We start from the raw sequence: 19857 nt of genomic DNA on the forward strand, positions 1-19857 counted from the left end.
GGGCGCATACCTTTTTTATTCTTTCAAAATAGTTTCACAGTATAAAGCTTCATCCTTTCCTGTACCTTTCAGTGGACTTGTTCACTATACGTGCTTATGTTCACTGTTCCCCACTTTCATCACCAGTCTGTCAGTGGAAAGCTTTTTCTGTAGGCCTGGTCATTTCCACTGTGCGCGACTCCTAGCGTTGCCTTACTACACGGTCCCTTATACCGTGCGCGACTCCTTGTGTTTGCTGTCCGCAGTCTTTGTTGTTGGTATAGAAGTGTTTTCAGAGTTTCATGGATGTATTTCTCTTCAATAATACAATGTGTTTTGCTACAGAAATCGGTATTTCATTTCACGGATATATTTTTCTTTAATAATACAATGTGTTTTGCATTAAGAACTGGTAGTTTGTTTATAGATATGCTTTTCTTTAATAACATAACATGTTTTTTCTGTGTATTTTGTTACATGGATATATTTTTATTTAACAATACAATGCATTTTGCAAGAAAATTGGTATTTTGTTTCATGAATATATATGTCAATAATACAATGTGGTTTGGCTGTGCGGTTAGGGTCGCGCAGCTTTGAGCTTGCATCCAGGAGTTAGTGGGTTCGAACCCCACTGAGACCTATCTGTGTCGGTGCGACGTAAAGCAATTAGCAAATAGCCAAAAAAAAAAAAAATGGTTTGCTATAAAAATTGGTATTATGTTTCATGGATATGTTTTCTTTTAGTAATACAGCTTGTTTTGTTATAAAAGGAAACCTAGGGGAATTATGGGTTGGGAGTGCAAAACTCGAATAGGTAGATCATTTCAAGTATTTAGGACATGTATTCTTCCAAGGTGGTAGTATCGATGCGCAGCAAAACTAATGCAGTGAGATAGCAGTTGTGATCAACAGTATTCTGTAAGGAAGAAGTCAGCTCCCGGACTAAACTCTCTTTACACCGGACTGTTTTGGAAGTGAAAGCTGGGTGGACTCGGGTTATCTTATTCATAGGTTTGATGTAACAGACATGAAAGTAATGAAAGTAGCAAGAATGATCACAGGTACCAAAAGGTGGGAACTTGAAGTGAAGAGAGAGGCTGAAATAGTCAGTCACCTTATACTGCCAGAATTATTGAGTGAGTTTTTTCTACAAGTGTACATAGTTGTTAATCAATGACAGATGCAACAATGCAGATACTCATTATCAGACTGCATTTCCAACCATATCAAAGTTAATTTTGTCTAATACACTGAATATGCGTGTTTGTTTCTCCACCTGTAACTCGTTGAATAATTTCCAGTTTATTGTTCACTGTGTATTTCTTCCTCTTTTCACCTGCTATTGCTCATTTGGAATAGACATTGGGAAGTACTCTGCCTTTATTGTTTACTATAGTTATTAACTTCATTAGTGTATATATGTGGAGTGTCTGGCTTGGAATTCCACACTCAGATATAGTATACGGGTTTGCAAATTTGTTTTCCATTCTGAGATCATGCAAACCTTGTTTGAGATATGAAAAGTTCTCGCTTCAATTATATCACCTGATTCGAGATTTCAGTCTCGAATTAGATTTATATGCGACAGTTTATCTCAAAGTAACCAAGCCCTTTTGATCTAGCCTTTTCTTTTTAGCTTTTGATCTCGAAGCTAATGCTACAGTAGTAAAAATTTGAGGTTCTTCTAACATGGTATTCCGTGCAAGACTCGTGAAAACTGGCCTCAAGTTAACAGAAAAACAGAACTTCTTTGTCCTCTTCCATGTCCCGTCTTATCTGTCATCTTAGAACTGCGCAGGCAAGACGGACACTAAGACTGACTCTCTGTGAGGCCCTTAAGACCAAGATGTCAGCACAGGCCGACTACATTTCCACCTAACTGAATCCCTCGCTGCCACTTTTATCTTTCTGTAGGTGTTCCGTATAAACTATGATCAACAAAGATGAAAGATTACAGGTCTATCCCTTTCAAGTACCTTGCACCAAGAACTCATTCTACCATCATTTGTCAACATAAATACCTTCTATTACTTTTAATAACGCTGGCCTACAAATTTAAACCTTATGATCATTGCATAATGTTAAGTTATTTTTCATATTTCAGGCATATCTAAAGTCAGTTTTCTCCTCATCTGGTTTCTTTGCAAAATCAAAATGAATATACATTACTCTCACATACATATAGTATTAACCTTTTGATCAGTGAGTTTTTGGTGACACTCACCACCAGGAGTGTTTTTTCCTTGAAAATTTTGAACTCTTAATTTTCAGTTATTTTAATTCTAACTTTTCTCTATTATTAAATTTACATAATTTACACGTATGGTACATAACTGATACCTTTAATTTAATTGAAATCAGTGGCGTAGAAAATATTTTTCTGAAGATATTGAAAGGAATAGTAAAATAAACAAAAATATAAATACTCTATATGTGATCAAGTTTGTACCATTTACAACACACTGACTTGATTTTACAACAGTTTCACCCATCAAAATATCTTTACGGTATGGTACTGACCCAGACAGTAGAGTTTTTAATCGTGGTCAACTTCCGTATCCTTTCCAGTACAAACAATAAACAAAACACTTGCCAGGAAAACATACAGTCTCTAGGTTGTGCATTGCCACTTATGTAACTTCAAGTTTTCCTTCACGTCTGTATTTTCCGTAACAAATAAGTAGTACTTGTTTATTTCTGACACTATGAAGTTCATATATTACGATCAACAATTTCTTTGATAATCGATACTTCAAGTCTTGAATTATTGTCATTATCATTCAAATGAAGATTATCACTAATCCCTGAATTTGATGGATCAAAATGAGCAGAAAGCGTAGGAAAAAATCTGCCTACAGAACTCCACTTTCTTTCTTCCTTCGGTTTGAACAGCTGACAGCTCAGCCTTCGTTCCGACAGTGGAACACTGCGCTTCGTCCTCAATTTCCATGTTGTCTTCAGTGGAATAACCCATTTCATCGTCAGACCCCTCGTTAGTCAAAATATTACTTATATCTTGCGTAGCAAGCTCGCGTCCTTGATTTGATCCCGCCATTACGACGTGTATTTGTTTATGATCAGGGAGTGGTTGTTTCTACGGAAACCAGAGATGCGGGAAAAGAAAAATGTGTATTGTCAAGGAATAGTCATGCAATGCACTCAACAGAAACAACAATAGGAAACAATTCCCGGGTGTTGTCGTAATGTTTGGCAGAATCGCGTAAGAATTTAAGTTACGTAACTACGGATGCTTCAACAGAACTTCATCACAGAACATACGAGATGTGATAAAACACTGAACGTTTCAAACATCCCCCAACTTTGTTCTAAAAACCTGCCAGTACGATGTCACAAAACAATTTCAAACATCCAACATGAAACGTGAATAGATGGCGGTACTGTTCAGGAGCAGACTTCGAGAATGTAAATAGACGGCAGTACTCCCATGGGCCACGCGCAGCACTGCCGTAAATAGACGGCAGTACTGCTCATTGGGTTAATGCAGACCATTATCACATATAAGGAATGCTTTTTTTTTTTTTTTTTTTTTTTTTTTTTTTTTTTTTTTTTTTTTTTTTTTTTTTTTACTCATCTGAACACTCCTATATTTTGCTGTTATATTTATGAGGAAAATGTGAAAATAATTACTGTACTCTGTAAACAGGTTTTAGGAAAACACTAATTAAAAGCATCTGTAAACAATGCTTTGCAGTTTGTTTTACTGGTAACATGTACTGGAATGGCAGTCTACGGTTTCAACTTTATGGTACCTTGACTTGCTTTAGGAAACTTCTTTGCATTGGTTTTCACTTGTGAGCACCTCCTGTGGATGGGAGATGCAGGCGAAGAATACACCCATGGCATCCCCTGCCTGTCATAAGGGGCGACTAAGGATGATTACATTAGAACCATGAGACTACTTGTGATTGGTACCATTACGTGCAGAACACCACGGGTCGACGTTACTTGCGATTAGTACTACTACATGTGCCTGGTTGTGTTCCCTTTTAGAGCAATAATATGTACTACCTAAGGAATGTGAACCGCTATGGCCTCCAACTAGGTTTGTGATTATTATCAAGGGGGGAGAATTACTATGAGAGTACTACCATTATATGAAGAACACCATGGGTCTGTGTTGATTATGGGTGGTGCCAAATTTGTGATAATCTCTGGGTCTACTATGCCTACGATTAATACTATTGTGAGCTACACCATGAGTATACGTGGCCTGTGATTAGTTCCACTAAGTGAGGAAAACCACTGGAATACCGGCACCCATGATTATTCCCACTATGTGCGGAGCCCCTTGGGTCTGCGTTGCTTGTGAGTAGTACCTGTATGTGCGAAACACCATAGGTTTGTGTTAACTTGTGGGTGGTGCCATAGTGTGTGACATACAATGGGTCTACATTACCTGTGATTAGTACCACCATGCGAGAAACACCATGAGTCTAAGATACCTGTAATTAGTACCACTGTGGGAGGAACACGATGGTTCTGCTTTGCTAGTGATTGGTACCATTGTGAGGGGCTGGTGACCTGGATTTTGGACTCCTTTTGATAAGGAGCATCATCCCAGTAATTAAGGCATTGTGAATTTGATCCACTGATTGTTTTTGTTCCACGTTCATTTTTTCACTATCATTTGTTTTATATTCTAATTAGTGGATACATCTTGAAGTTCAAATTTGCATTTTGTTGCCATTAGGGGCCGATGACCTAGCTATTAGGCCCCTTTAAACAACAATCATCATCATCATCATTTGTTAGCTGCTGTTATATTTTCTTTCTTCAGTAACCAGCAATAATCTGCCATCATGTTCTTGTCAGTTTCCCTCAATATCTCTATTCTATTTCCCTTATATCCTGGTGGAATCTTTCTCCTTGACATTGCTCAGCATTCCTAGGTTCTCAGGGAAATAATCCAGATGTGAATGTAACATGCACATTCAAGCTTATAATGCAGCCTAAATCTTGGAAAGAAAGAAGCATTCTCTCCACCATTTGTCTGTAGTCTGGATCCTTCGTACTACCAAGAAAGGGTTTGACTATATTTTGGAATGATTTCCATGTCGATCATTCTGCTGCACACTTGAGATCTAAAAAAATTAGCATCAGAAAGAAGTTTTCCGTTATCTGTACCTGTGAAAATACCCTCTTCGATTTTGACGTTACTGATGCCTGGAAATCGATGATACAGGTACTGAAATCAATTCACCTTCATTATTTACAGTCTTAATGAATTACTTTTCAGGCCGTAGTTTAATATGAAGTGGAGATAACGCTATGTTAGACCTATAGGGCACTTATGAAGACAAAAATCCCTCTTCACTTGTAAGCGAAGTATCTCAGACTGTGGCACTGGCACCACGCTTTGACACTGGAGACGGCACGGTGCCACGGTTTAAAATGAATCAGTGCCAGTGGAACTGCCATAAAAATAAATCTGTGAAACGTTTGCAAGAATAAAAAGGTTTGTGATGTGAATATTGTGACCTTATTTATACCGTTAGTAAGGACAAGAACACACATCAATCAAGTCTGCTAGGAGTTCATCGAACAGTATGGCGGGCACTGGCGGTTGGCACTGTTGCCGAATGAAGCACTTTTGTGTGTGGCCACGTGACTGCCTTGTGCTAACGGCACGGCACATACAGGCCAGTGCTTCTTAGATCCGTGTCAGTGGCAGTGCGCCTGGACAGATCGCTTCTACAGTACCTACTGGCCCCCCCCCGTCCTACCAAGTGCTGCCGGACCGTGCCACGCTATGCTTCACTGTCTTTCGTTATAAACTGACTGACAGAGCAAATGCAACACCAAGAAGGAGTGGTCAGAACTTTATGCCAATTGCAGGGTAGACTGACGTCACTGAGGTATGCTCATGATGTGAAATGCGCCGCTGTGCTGCGCACGTAGCGAACGATAAATGGGACACGGCGTTGGCGAATGGCCCACTTCGTACCGTGATTTCTCGGCCGACAGTCATTGTAGAACGTGTTGTCGTGTGCCACAGCCGATACCCATAGGGATGTGTCCACGGTGCAGCGCCTGTGGCGAAGATGGTTGGCGCAGGGACATGTGGCACGTGCGAGGGGTCCAGACGCAGCCCGAGTGACGTCAGCACGCGAGGATCGGCGCATCCGCCGCCAAGCGGTGGCAGCCCCGCACGCCACGTCAACCGCCATTCGTCAGCATGTGCAAGACACCCTGGCTGTTCCAATATCGACCAGAACAATTTCCCGTCGATTGGTTGAAGGAGGCCTGCACTCCCGGCGTCCGCTCAGAAGACTACCATTGACTCCACAGCATAGACGTGCACGCCTGGCATGGTGCCGGGCTAGAGCGACTTGGATGAGGGAATGGCGGAACGTCGTGTTCTCCGATGAGTCACGCTTCTGTTCTGTCAGTGATAGTCACCGCAGACGAGTGTGGCGTCGGCGTGGAGAAAGGTCAAATCCGGCAGTAACTGTGGAGCGCCCTACCGCTAGACAACGCGGCATCATGGTTTGGGGCGCTATTGCGTATGATTCCACGTCACCTCTAGTGCGTATTCAAGGCACGTTAATTGCCCACCGCTACGTGCAGCATGTGCTGCGGCCGGTGGCACTCCCGTACCTTCAGGGGCTGCCCAATGCTCTATTTCAGCAGGATAATACCCGCCCACACACTGCTCGCATCTCCCAACAGGCTCTACGAGGTGTACAGATGCTTCCGTGGCCAGCGTACTCTCCGGATCTCTCACCAATCGAACACGTGTGGGATCTCATTGGACGCCGTTTGTAAACTCTGCCCCAGCCTCGTACGGACGACCAACTGTGGCAAATGGTTGACAGAGAATGGAGAACCATCCCTCAGGACACCATCCGCACTCTTATTGACTCTGTACCTCGACGTGTTTCTGCGTGCATCTCCGCTCGCGGTGGTCCTACATCCTACTGAGTCGATGCCATGCGCATTGTGTAACCTGCATATCGGTTTGAAATAAACATCAATTATTCGTCCGTGCCGTCTCTGTTTTTTCCCCAACTTTCATCCCTTTCGAACCACTCCTTCTTGGTGTTGCATTTGCTCTGTCAGTCAGTGTATTATCGATTGTCTTGAATTCTGTGTCAATGGCAGATAGACAAAAATCTAGCCCTTTGTGGAGCTATTTCACTCCAGATGATAAAAGCCAGTACATAGCAGTGTGAGATATTTGTAAATCCTGTATATTGTTCAAATCGACGATAACATTTTAAAAACGGCATATGCTTCGTCGTACCTGGAAGACCCCTTAATTGCTAGGCAGGCAGATCCGTTAAAATGGTGGTTGGGAAGAAAGCTTCAATATCCCAACCTTTACTATTTAGCTGTCCGGAAGTTGTGTGTTGTAGCAATATCCACGCCTGCTGAAGGTGTGATTTCGAAAGCTGGTCAAATTTTCACTAACAGATTGTCAGCAAATGAAGTTTTAAAAAATCTGTTCTTGAATGTGAATGTAAAATTTATTTGAGGGTTATTTTGTAGTATTTTGCATGTAAATTTTGACTGACAAAACAGACTGTCGGCGAATAAAGTGAAAAAATATTGTTAGTGAATGTGAATGGAAATTTTATTTGAGGGTTATTTTGTAGCATTTTTCATGTAAATATTAATATAAATTATATATATATATATATATGTAGTTCTTTTTTGTCAATACATGAAGCATAAACATTTTTGTTAGAGTCCATTGTATAAGTAGTCATCGTGGCACTGGTGTTTTTGGCACAGTGATGCGTTTGGCACTGGCACTGTGCTCACCAGTGTCAGCAGAGGCACTGAAATTTGCATCACTAGCGCCACTCATTAAAACCTGTCATTATCCTTGGCTCTAGGCTGTGAGTGTAATTATACAGGCTTGCCTGATAGTTGCAAGGGATATATTAACAAATGAATCTGGAAATCATATTTAAAGCAACATTTCTATTAACAATGTAACGAGTGCATTAGAACCGTAACGAGCATAATATGGGATTTTAAGAAATTTCTTCTTCTTCCTAGCATTTCCTACTCGTGCAGGGTCCGTTGTTTTAATCTTTACTCACCATTTTGCACAATCTTGGCCATCATGTGGTCTTAAGTTGAAAGTCTTCATATCAGCATTTGCTAGTGCTGCCTTGGATGTCCTTGTGGACATTAGCCATTAATTTCAAAGAAGCGGGTGAAATTGGCAACTGTTCTAGTTGTGGCATGCAGGACATGACCACACCATTGGAGAGACTTTTCCCATGCCTTCTCAGTGATGAGTGCAGTGCCCATTTGCTAGTGAACATTGTCATTTTTGGCATGATGCAGAAGTGTAATGCCCATCGATCAATGGAGTGTACACATTTCCATATTGTGTAATTGGCGCTCCGCAACTTTGTCAGCTGGGCGACATTCAGCACCGCATAAAGTATCAGGATATACTACCCTGTGGTATATTTTGGACTTCATATGTATTGGCATCCCTCTGTTGCAGAGTATTCAGTCTTCATTCTTCTTCTCCTTTTAAATCCACACCTTGTACTTCCAGTGTCTTTTTTTGCAAAATTTTCTCATTTAGTAATTTCTCAAGATAGTTTTTCCATCTTTTTTCTTCTCTTCTGGCTGTGTTAAAAATTTCCACCATTCTCTTTCAGCAGCTTCATAGTATAATCTTTCTTTCCTCTTGTTATAAGTCTATACAGCATCCTTTTACCCCCATTAATATCTTCTTCCGTCTCTCGTTTGAATCTGTTCCAACTTTTCTTTAAGCTACGGCTTTTTTTTTTCCCTGGAAGTTCCTTTTTGTTTTTTGTTCCATTCTTTGAATTGCTTTCTTCTTCCACTGCTTCCTTTAATTCTCATTCCACCATGGTATCTCCTTTACTTACACTCTGCCGGGCTGAGTGGCTCAGACGGTTAAGGCGCTGGCCTTCTAACCCCAACTTGGCAGGTTCGATCCTGGCTCAGTCCGGTGGTATTTGAAGGTGCTCAAATACGACAGCCCCGTGTCGGTAGATTTACTGGCACGTAAAAGAACTCCTGCGGGACTAAATTCCGGCACCTCGGCGTCTCCGAAGACCTTAAAAAGTAGTTAGTGGGACGTAGAGCAAATAACATCATTATTACTTACACTCTTGGGGATGTTCTGCCACAAATGTTCTTTGCACAGTATACAAATTCCTTTCTGGACGTGGACCACTCCTCTTCCACACTTCCCAATTTTGTGCCTGGGATGTTATGTTTAACCCTTCAAGCTGGTATTAAAAGTTGGCCAAGGTTTACCCTACAGTGGTAATACATTTTAGAAAAATATCATAATTTTACATGCTGTCACAAACATTGCTGTAACTTCTAAACAACTTATCTGATTTTGTTTAAAATAAGTTGATATGCAGTTCTTATCATGCAGATGTTTTATCTACATACAAAAAGGCAGCATGCAAAGTAACAAAATGCCTAATTACCTTCTTGTTGGAATAAAATTGGAATCAACAGGTGTCCATGACCACTCGGGTTAGCATTCACTTATATTACTAATATTATTTACATCACACGTAATTTCTTGCTGTGCATAATCATTATCACTTCGATTATTCTCAACACTATTTTCACCTAATATGCATTCGAGAGCTGCATTAGATAAATACAGACCCTGCGAGGACGCCGCCATGTTGTTTACAACGATCGACGTTGATGAAACAAATTTGTTTTACGCCAACACAATGCCGCATTACAGTAGAAGGTACTCCCTTGCATAGAATGGTACCCTGTGCTGCAAGCTGTGCTAAAAATTCACGTTGACAACCAACAAATGGCACGCATATGTACAGGTACACGTCAAACCGCTCCTGGCTTACTTTTGTAGGTACGTACATATCGAACCGGCTTGAGCTGTTAAGGATCTCCTGGAAATGCTCCTGTAGTCTCTTATCTTTTTAATTTAAATACTTTTATTTTCTTCTCTCTTGTCTCCTTCGTATTTAAAATTTTTCCCGCGTTCATCCTTGCTACTACTACTTTATGGTCTCCATCAAAAGCTTCTGCTGAAAGAGCTGTTATGTCCAATAACCGTCTGCACGTGTCTTTTTTGACCAAAAATAATAGATTACTTTTTTGTTCACTCACCCCAGCCATATCTTTTAATCTTCCTACTATTTTTCTTTCTAAACCATGTATTGCCCACATTCAAAACATATGTTTCACAAAAATCTACCATTTAAAAATAATCCCATATCCTTGAAGTCTAATTACTTCTTCCTCCCATAGTTTGCCACTAGCCCATTTGTCACCCATCACTATCACTTTTACAGCAGTAATTTCTCTTTTCAGTTACTCCAGGAACTCCTCGGTATCCTCTTTGTTTCTGGTCGCAGTGCATACACTTGTATAAATTCCTTCATTCCAAAATGCAATCCACCCTTTCCAAATTTTTCAAAATGTTCCTTTATCACCCCTACTCCATTTCTTGCTTCTTGTCCACCGCTCCAATATACGCAGCTCAAAAAAAAAAAAAAGAAATTTGGTCACATATTTATATATTCGTAACTACATTTTACGAATGCATATTGGGTTGGAGATTGGGCTGTTGTGGCAATAACACTTCCCGTTTACTGAATAGAGGGCTCGTCTTGTCATCTGGATATTTGGGATGTTTCGCTGTCACTTGAAAGGTACAACAGTTGTCGAATGAAGCCACTTGTGAAGTTGCACAGTTTCAAGAAGGCTACATTTAGAGGTATGTTGCCAGAATTCTGGTGGTTGCTCTGAACACGATTTGATATCTGTGGAAACATTTGCAGGAGGCTTAAAGTGTTGCCAGGCACCCTAGCACAGACCATCAAAGGAAAACAATCCCAGGACAGGATTATTTTAGGCGACTACAAGCTCTGCAAAACCGCCAAGGTACAGTACAAGCACTACAAATTGACTTGCAGCATTCTGGAGTTAGTGACCAGTCAGAAACAGGCTTTGTGAGGCCAGTTTAAGGTCCCGGCAACCCACTCAAGTACCTGCACTGAACAGGCGACATCATGGCAGGAAAATGCAGTTGGCTATAGATCACTTCACCGGGAGCTAACACACTTATGTCCTACAAGTCTGGGAAACGGTATGGGGAGTGATTTCATCAGACAGCTGTATAACTGACCATTGCTTATGGAGGTGGATTTGTTGTTATGGTGTGGGCAGGCACAAATCTTAACATGAAAATTGATCTGCTCATTTGCAGTGGAAACTTAACTGCTCGATGGTACATTGACAGTGCCTCATGTTCCTCACCTGAAGCAGCTTGGAGGAAATACTGTGTTAGTGCAGGATAATACTAGAGCACATGATGCCATCATTGTTCGGAGATTAATTCAAGAGCACCATGTGAAACAAATGGGATGGCCATCTGGAAGTCCCAACTTTGACCCAATCGAACAAGTCTTAGACCAACCAGAGCAGGTCTTAGACCAACCAGAGGAACGCGTTTGAGCAAGAAACCCACCTTCCCAAACACTACAAACCCTTGAAGACGCGCTTTTGGTGGAATGGGGAGGTGCCTTTTGTGAATTGACATTGTGTAATGTGTGTCCAAAGAACATTTAATTTCTGTACATAATTGTTATAAAGAAGGTTTGTCTTACATTGCTTGCCTGTTTTTATTTCAATATGTATGCATATCATGGAGGTATGAACATATATGAAACGTGACCAAGTTTTTTTTTTTTTTTTTTTTGAGCAGCATTGTTTGTATCCTTTCCTCATTTTCTTTTTTCCTTTCCCCTTCCACTTTACTTTGCTGAGTCCCATCATTGCTGTATCCTTTTGGTACATAAGATCAATGATATCTTCAGCTTTCCTCATCATGGTCATCACATTGATAATCTGCACCTTAATGGTGTTGGTTACCCAATTGCCCTCTTTTCACAATTCCCCCAACACACTGAGAATTGCACATCACCTCCAGGCTATGCCCCAACCGCATCGGAGGTTAGTTTCATTGTACCATCATAATTATTATTATTATTATTATTATTATTATTATTATTATTATTATTATTATTATTATTATTACAGTGGTGTAGACACTCCCAAAGGCGTCTTCAACATACTGTTGGCGATTCTGCAGAGCACTCCTAACTTGAAGAGCAGGCACCTTCTGTAGTCACTCCTGTGTAGGACAGACTCTATAACTGATGGGTTACCACATCCACCATATCTGCTGTACCAAAGCCCACCTTTGTCTTCAATGCCATTGGGGCCTTCACTTGTTACTCCAAGCTAAGAAATATACCTAGTGGTGGGGTCAGTGTGCCCCAAGACTTGTATTGGTAGGGTTGCCACTCCCTGAGATAGAGCTGCCTGTAAAGAATGTCCCCTACCTTCTACCTAAACAAGTAACAATACTTAGCAGTAACAGAAAATGGGTTGATTGACTAGGGATACAGAATATTTTAGGTGCCAAAGCTTGATTTTTAGAAGAAACAGAAACAGATGGAATTGTGGATTGGTGATGTAAGGGAAGAAGGAAGTGATAGCCATCTCTGAAAAAACATGGCAAATAATTCAAAATATTCAGCATTTAGAATTCACTTACAAATCTTCATGCAATTTATGGAGTCTAATCCTAACTATCAGATAAATTAACTTGCATTAAAGGAAAATGTGCCAAATGAATACAGGCAACTAATTAAGTTCTAGAAATTCTGTTACTACAATTTTCATACCTTTTTTTTATATTACTCAGTTGTATAACAACATTTGTTCAACATACATACATACATACATACATACATACATACATACATACATACATACATACATACATACATTATCATTATTGACTGTTATGCCTTTCAGCGTTCAGTCTTGCAAACCTTGTTAAAATAATAATATTGCTGTAAATTTTCTCCACTTCGGAATTCTACTAATTCAGATTAGACTTCCCCCCGTCTAGCTCAGAATAGTGGGATTCTACTGTATTTTGTATTTTTTGTATTTTCTTCAGCTTTTTGACCACTGCTTGGCCCCCAACACTCTTGGTGATGGTACTGGCTGTGACAATATGACTGCTGTTATCGTCAAATTCCTGCCTGACATAGCCGATGCTGTCCAGTCTCTACCAATATCAGCCGACTGTGAGAAGGGAACAAAGCGCCCTGCATCATCAGATACAACTTCAGAAGATGCTAAACGGAGGAAAATAAATTGATCTAATGATTCTCTCTTAGATAATTGCCTGTTTTTACCTTTATGTCACTGTAAACAAGGCTGCTCCAGTTATTTTTATTTTTTCTTATGAATCTGTTTTCAGCCATTTGTCTTTCAGGATATGTGCAGTTGGACATGACCTTTCAACGTAAGTCATCCAAATATTTGTTGTTGTGAGTTGACTGATGAGTAGTTCAGCTGTTCACCCTACATCTTTTTTTAACGCATTGACATACACTTACGGCTCCCAGCCATGCAATAATGCACATGACATAACATATACAAACGTTTCTCAGCTGTGTAAGAGAACTCTGTGAGCTTGATCAGATCTGAGTACATACTTTTGTTGTTCTGCCAGAGGACGGCATGACTTGTTATATACCGTTTGAAAGAGGAAGAATGAGTCTTTCTTGTGGGGAAAAAAAATGCATTTGATTATCTCATTCTATTCGACATTAAGTGTGAATCACCGTTGCATACGACTCAATTCAATCCAAAGCTAGTAGTAGAAGTTATGTGCTATAAAAGACAGTTTTTAGCAGGTGGTGATATTTCTGAAATTCTACGCAGATGTGAGTCAGAAATACGAAGAAATGTTTAGTGGTAGTGGTGACAGTGCCAGACCCAAGAAAAATGACAGTGAATCAGAAAATTCTGTAGGTGAAGAATGTGACGATGAGCAGCCAGGTTTGGGTGAAGAGTAGAGATGAGGAGGAAAGGTGACAGACTACACACATTTTAACTTTCTTGGACTAGCGGTAGAGCTCCAATGATACTCAAGCAATGCTGTGACCCATAAAGGCCCATTATTTAGCTGATATGAATGTATGACTTTGCACATCACTGATTGCTTCAGAGTATTTCATAGCATGAAAACCAACTGAAATGCAAAAATATCCAAATGTAACATTTATAATTTATAGATTTTTATTTATATATTTATTTATTTTGCATGATAACCTGTGAATAGCTGTAGCCAGTAAATTTAAGTTTGCATTAGAACCTATGAATAGGTGTGCAAACAGCACGAAAGAAGTATGCCAATGTGTTAAGTAATCTGACTAATGAAGTGAATCTGTGGATCATTTAAAATAGTCTTTTACTGTATAGTTTTGTTAATTAACTTCCAAAGTAATGATAATTCCTAGTTTCTCTGATGTTTTCCTCTTTAAAGCAATCGGAACTGCATTCTTAAAAATATTAGTGAGCCTACGATTGCATTTCACCTGCAGAAGAACTTTTACTAGTTTCATGACAAGCACATGATAAATATGATCTGAACTCTCTTTGATTTTCCAAATGAATGATTTTTTCGACTGGGAATTTATAGGTAGCGACATTATTCAGCCAGTTTTGGTTCTTCTTCATCTCCTTAGCATTTATCCCGCTTAATTGCAGGGTCTGCTGTTGTGCACTTTCGCCACATGCATGTCCTCCCGCAGAGTGTCGAGCCAGCGCTTCTTTGGTCACCGTTGTGGTCTTCGGCCCTCAGGACTTGTGTAATGCCCTTCTTGCAACTGAAGAACCGTTTCTGCGCAGCATGTGGCCATACCATCGCAATGATTCTCTCGCATTTTCTCAAGGATTGGGGCCACACAAAATGCCCTCCGAACATCCTCATTTCTGATGTGGTCCGGTCTAATGAGTCCCATTAGCCAGCAAAGCATCTTCATCTCCATGACGTGCAGCTGTTGTTCGTGTCCCCTTGTAACTGGCCAACACTTGATTCTATACAGTGCCACTGGTCTAATGATAGTTCTATAGATTTTAGATTTTAAGTACATTGGCACCTTCCAATCAAAAAGGACTCCTATTACTTGACGCCACTTCATCCAGGCAGCGTTGATTCTGCTTGGAACATCTGGGAGCGTGTCGCCATCCGATTGGATAAGTGATCCCAGGTATTTAAATTGAGATGTTTTCGGAATATCAACGCCGTCGATGTTAATTGACCCATCACTTTGTACTCCACACTCTGGGTTCTCAGTCTTTCCGACGTAATGTCGCAGGCCATATCTGTCCAAGGAGTTTTTCCATTGTTGGACTAGTTGCTGCAAATCTTGGCGGGATTCACAGGCGACCGTAACTTCATCAGCATAAAGTCCACGGGTGTGGTGTTAACACTTCTATACTGATGGAGTCAAGACAGAGGATGAACAGAAGCGGAGATAGAGCCAATCCCTGGTGAACGCCAACTTGAATGTGAAATGGTGCAGACATTCCAGCAGCACATCGGACAGAGCTGGTGGCATTCCGATACACAAAATGGATCAATCGAATGTATACTTCTGATACACCATGCAGCCCGAGTGCGTGCCAAATAACATCACGAAGCACACTGTCAAAGGCCTTTTTGAGATCCAAGAAAGCGTTGTAGAGTGGTTTCTTCTTTTCATTACGACGTTCTGTCAAAAGACGTGTTGCATGTATAGCGTCGATCGTTCCTGTTCCTTTCACAAAGCCACATTGGTTTGAGGCATTGTGAACTATGTCACGAAGGCATGCGTCTAGGACACGCTCTAATATCTTCATTGTATGGCAAAACAGACAAACTGGTCGATAGTGGAACAGTCTCTAACATCTCCTTTCCCTTTCCAGATGGGAATCATAACACTGGTAAGCCAACTAGAAGGGGCACAGTCTTCATCGATGATCTTGTTGAATAGGTCTGCCAGCAACATAGCTGCTTGTGGTCCAAGTATCTTCCACACCTGTGATGGAAGGCCATCTGGTCCAGTTGCCTTTCCGTTTTCCATTTTCTTAATGGCGACCTCTACGTCAGCAACCGTGATGGGTGGAGCTGGACCATGCACAGAATCTACTGTTGGAATTGGGGGGTGTAGGAATTCTTCATTGGAGATTTTCAAAATGTTTCTTCCATCAGTCAAGGATCTCAGTTGGTCTTTATAGTATTTTCTGGTGTTTATCCTTTATGGTCATGACATGTTCAATATCCTCTTTGGAACAGTGACGATTTTTCGCTTGTTGGTAAATATATTTTGCTCTCTCTGGGTTGTTGAATTCATCGTACATATATCTACAGTATAATGTTCTTCTTTAGCTTTTGCAACTTCCTGTTTTGCAAGTGACTTTAGTCGTCTGTATTGTTGACGATCAGCATCAGCTCCTGAATTGAGCCTGGTCTTATAGGCTAATTTCTTTGCTTTATTGGCCTCTTGTACATGTTCTCTCCACCACCAAACCTCGTTGTTGAAACGACATCCAGGTTTTGTTGTATCCACAATGGTCATGACACAAGTCTTTATGTGTTCGGTGATTGTTGTCCAGGCCTTGTTGACAGTTTGTCCATGTTGTGAAATTAAAGGACTGAGTGAGGTTTCCAGCTGGGTGTAATGTTGATTTATTATCCACCACTTAATTTTCTCAGATGTAGATTTCAGGGTTTTTCTACAGGGATCAAGGCGCATTCTAAAACTGAGGAGGAGCAGATGATGTTGGGGTGCAATATTACGAGATGAAATAACCTTAGTGTATGCCTGACTTCAAGCAAATATAGTAGAGACAATACGTGACACTCAGCGGGATATCGAGGGACAGCTATTAGACCTCTCTCTAGCGAGTAGACCTGTGAACCACTGATTTTGTCATCAGAGCACGTGTATTTGTGTGTGAAGGTTTTGGTGTTATTTATGCGTTTTCAGTGAGCTGACATAATTAAATAGTAGCGAGTGTCATTGCTTGATATCTCCTCTCAACATGAGGGGAACGGTATGTGCTGTGTTTGGCTGCAGTAACTATGAAGTAGAGAAGATGCGCGGTCTTTCCTTCGCTTCCGTCGTGACAAGAAAATGTAAGTAATATTGTGTTTGCATATATATTCTACCAGTGACAGAGATTTTTATAGTACTTCATAATTTTCTGACCTGCTCGACCCGTATTTTAACTGGCTTAAAATATAATATGTATATTTTATTGTATAGTGCAGCAGTTAACCTTCAATACCGATGTGGTTTTGTAGGTGTGATCTGTGGGTTTTGAAATGTCACAGAAGTGATTTGGATAAGGTGTACAAGAAAAAAGAGATGTTTCGCTTATATAAGAATTATAAGATCTGTTCAGATCATTTCCAGACTAGCGACTTTAGAAATCCTCGACTATACAACCAAGAGTACGGTATGTTACATTTTTACTCTAATTGTACATAAATATTCCTCAAAGCATCACTATGTACAACATTTTCATACTTTTTTTTTATCTCTCTTCTCAGATTAAAGCCAGGATTTTATAGATTTTCCTTCTGTTAGTAGGCTTCATGTGAAGAAGAAAATTGTCCAGCTTTTAAATGTTAATTACAACGTGTGTAAGGAATGTGCCGATATTTTTATTGACAAGTGTCTTAATGTGATGATACAATGTTTTTAAATGAGAAAAAAGACAAATGTAACCGTAAAAGTTCAGGCAGGAATACTAAAGCAAAAAAAAAAAAAAGCAATGCATAAATGAAAGATCAAGCCATTTGACAGCAGTCCATTTCACATCTTGTTTATATGTCTAATTTCAGTCTTTAAATAATAACCTTTTAAATAATTCTTCATTCATTTATCCAGAATTGCTTTAGCAACTTCGAAGTTAATATCTCAATAATACTTTCTTTCTAGACGTAATTTATTTATCCATTTTCGTATATGCATTTCCATTGATATTTGAATTTAGCGCGACTTTTCAGGTCAAGTCACTAGGAGCAGCACTGTCGAATTGTCTCCCATTTTAACAGGGCTAAATCCGTAAGTGTCGCATTTTGTCTGTACTGTATTTGCTTCATGTCACGCCTTCGTAGTAACCAGTAATCATATCTCTATACTTCTTCCACCACTGCTAAAAGTAATGAGGTGCGATGGACATTTTATGAAAAGGGTGTTCACTGCTGCCAGGTCAAATGCCGCAGCACAATCCAAGATTCTATTCCCATCCTCATTTCTCTCTCCAAAGCCCTGACCTCCATGTATTCTATCATATCCTTCAATATTTATCCCAGCGTGTCCATTTAAGCACCGCCAATGAAGAGGAGCTTGTTTTCGTCAAGAGATTGTAGGCGAGTTTCAAGACCGGTCTAGAATTCATCGTTTTCATTGTCAGCACATCCAGTTTGTGGGGCATAGCAGGAGATTACGCGCAACAATTTTGTTCCACCACTAATCTTGATGGACATCATCGGTCGGATAAACGGCAAACACTTTATAATTCTCAAGTTAGGTCCGTATTGAAATGTACGTAAATAAAAAGTATGTTACAAGTGGTTTTTTTTTAAATGTCCACCTATTCAGTACAATACTCTTTGTATTGAATAGGTGGATATTAAAAAAAACACTTGTAACATACTTTGTATAAACGGCTAACGTCGATGACATGATCTCGGATGCTAGAGCAGACAGCAGTAGCTACGCCATTACAGCTAGGTGTTTTCCCATGGAGAACAACATGAATCCTTCACCAGTATCTTTAGCCTTGGAACCAGTCCAGTTTGTTTCTTAGATGCAGGCAATGTCTATGTGCCGGTTATTCAGTACATCAGCAAGTTCTCGACTTCGATTATTCAGAGTACCAATGTTGATGGATGCCATCCTGATTTGTTGGACTTGCTTCTCTAGCCCACCCCGTCCTTGAGTGGGTAGTCCTTGCCCATTTCTCACACCACTCGGGCAATAATGATACTCGTTGCTTAAAATGGGGAACGCCATAGCAGTTTGTATCTCAGTATTTCTTCTAGCCAGTGCATTTAGATGCAACAGATGTTTTTACCAAACGGCTTGTTGCTGTAAGCCTGACGTTGAACACTTCTCCTTTATCCGAGCTTGGTATCGGCAACAGCAACTACTGAGCTACCCAATTTGCCCAGCAGCGACTGCAGGTGAATTTTTTTTTTTTTAATACAAACAGCTAGTACATCTATTAAAGAACTGAAACCAAAATAGTTTTGATTAGAATCAATCTACAGACATGTTTATTAACCTACAATTTTTATATTTTCTGTTCTCTGAAGAAATCGGCGAAGATAATTTTACTTATTATGTAAATGACAACATCTTTGTCACTGTTAGTCATAGGTAATGGACTGAGGTACTTTATCCACAGTTTTTGAAACAAGAACGTCATTTTAGTAAGTCATAGTTGTCTCCTTCCCATTATCAAACACTTTTTTTGGTTGTAATCTTCTTGCCGTTGACATATTTATATGTGGTCGAGGTACGCTTTACTGAGCTACCACTGGGACCTGCTCTGGATTTTGGAAATATTTGTAAACAATACAAACCTTCCTCCATTAGATGAACCATCGGAAGTACTTAGCATATCATCCATATCCATACCAAACCCGAAGCTAAAAGGGTTAAACAAATGTGAGCCGCCAAAGAAATCCTGTGAGCTTCGGCTTCTGTGATGGTCGCGACTGCTGTGACTGTTAGTGGTAGCAATCTCAGAAAGTAGATCGTGGAACGGAGAGCTTCTAAAGAACTATTTGAATACCTCCTCAGGATCTTTGAATGTAAGGTTGCCAGGTTTTGGTCAGCAAAAAAAGTAAGATTTTCAGGTTTTGGTCAGGAAAAAAAGGAAGATTTTATGATATACTGAAAAGCATCTCTGGTAATTTTATTTTAATACATGACATACAAAAAATAAAGTTGCCACTTTCTTTACAAAAAGAAGGAAGATTTTTCATGGACATATTTTTTA

The 19857-nt window shown here is 40.0% G+C and overlaps 1 protein-coding gene across 1 annotated transcript in view; it reads left to right on the forward strand.

Moving 5' to 3' along the window:
• Positions 1-14396, forward strand: part of LOC136863196 (probable protein phosphatase CG10417) — a 209977-nt gene extending 195581 nt beyond the window's left edge. The window contains exon 7 of the mRNA XM_067139558.2: positions 12965-14396. Within this exon, the coding sequence (XP_066995659.2) occupies positions 12965-13168 (204 nt within the window). The 3' untranslated portion in view covers positions 13169-14396. The remainder of the gene's footprint in view (positions 1-12964) is intronic.
• Positions 14397-19857: the final 5461 nt, after the last annotated feature.

This window comes from Anabrus simplex, chromosome 2 (genome assembly GCF_040414725.1).
Source record: "Anabrus simplex isolate iqAnaSimp1 chromosome 2, ASM4041472v1, whole genome shotgun sequence".
In the NCBI taxonomy this organism is placed as follows: domain Eukaryota; kingdom Metazoa; phylum Arthropoda; class Insecta; order Orthoptera; family Tettigoniidae; genus Anabrus; species Anabrus simplex.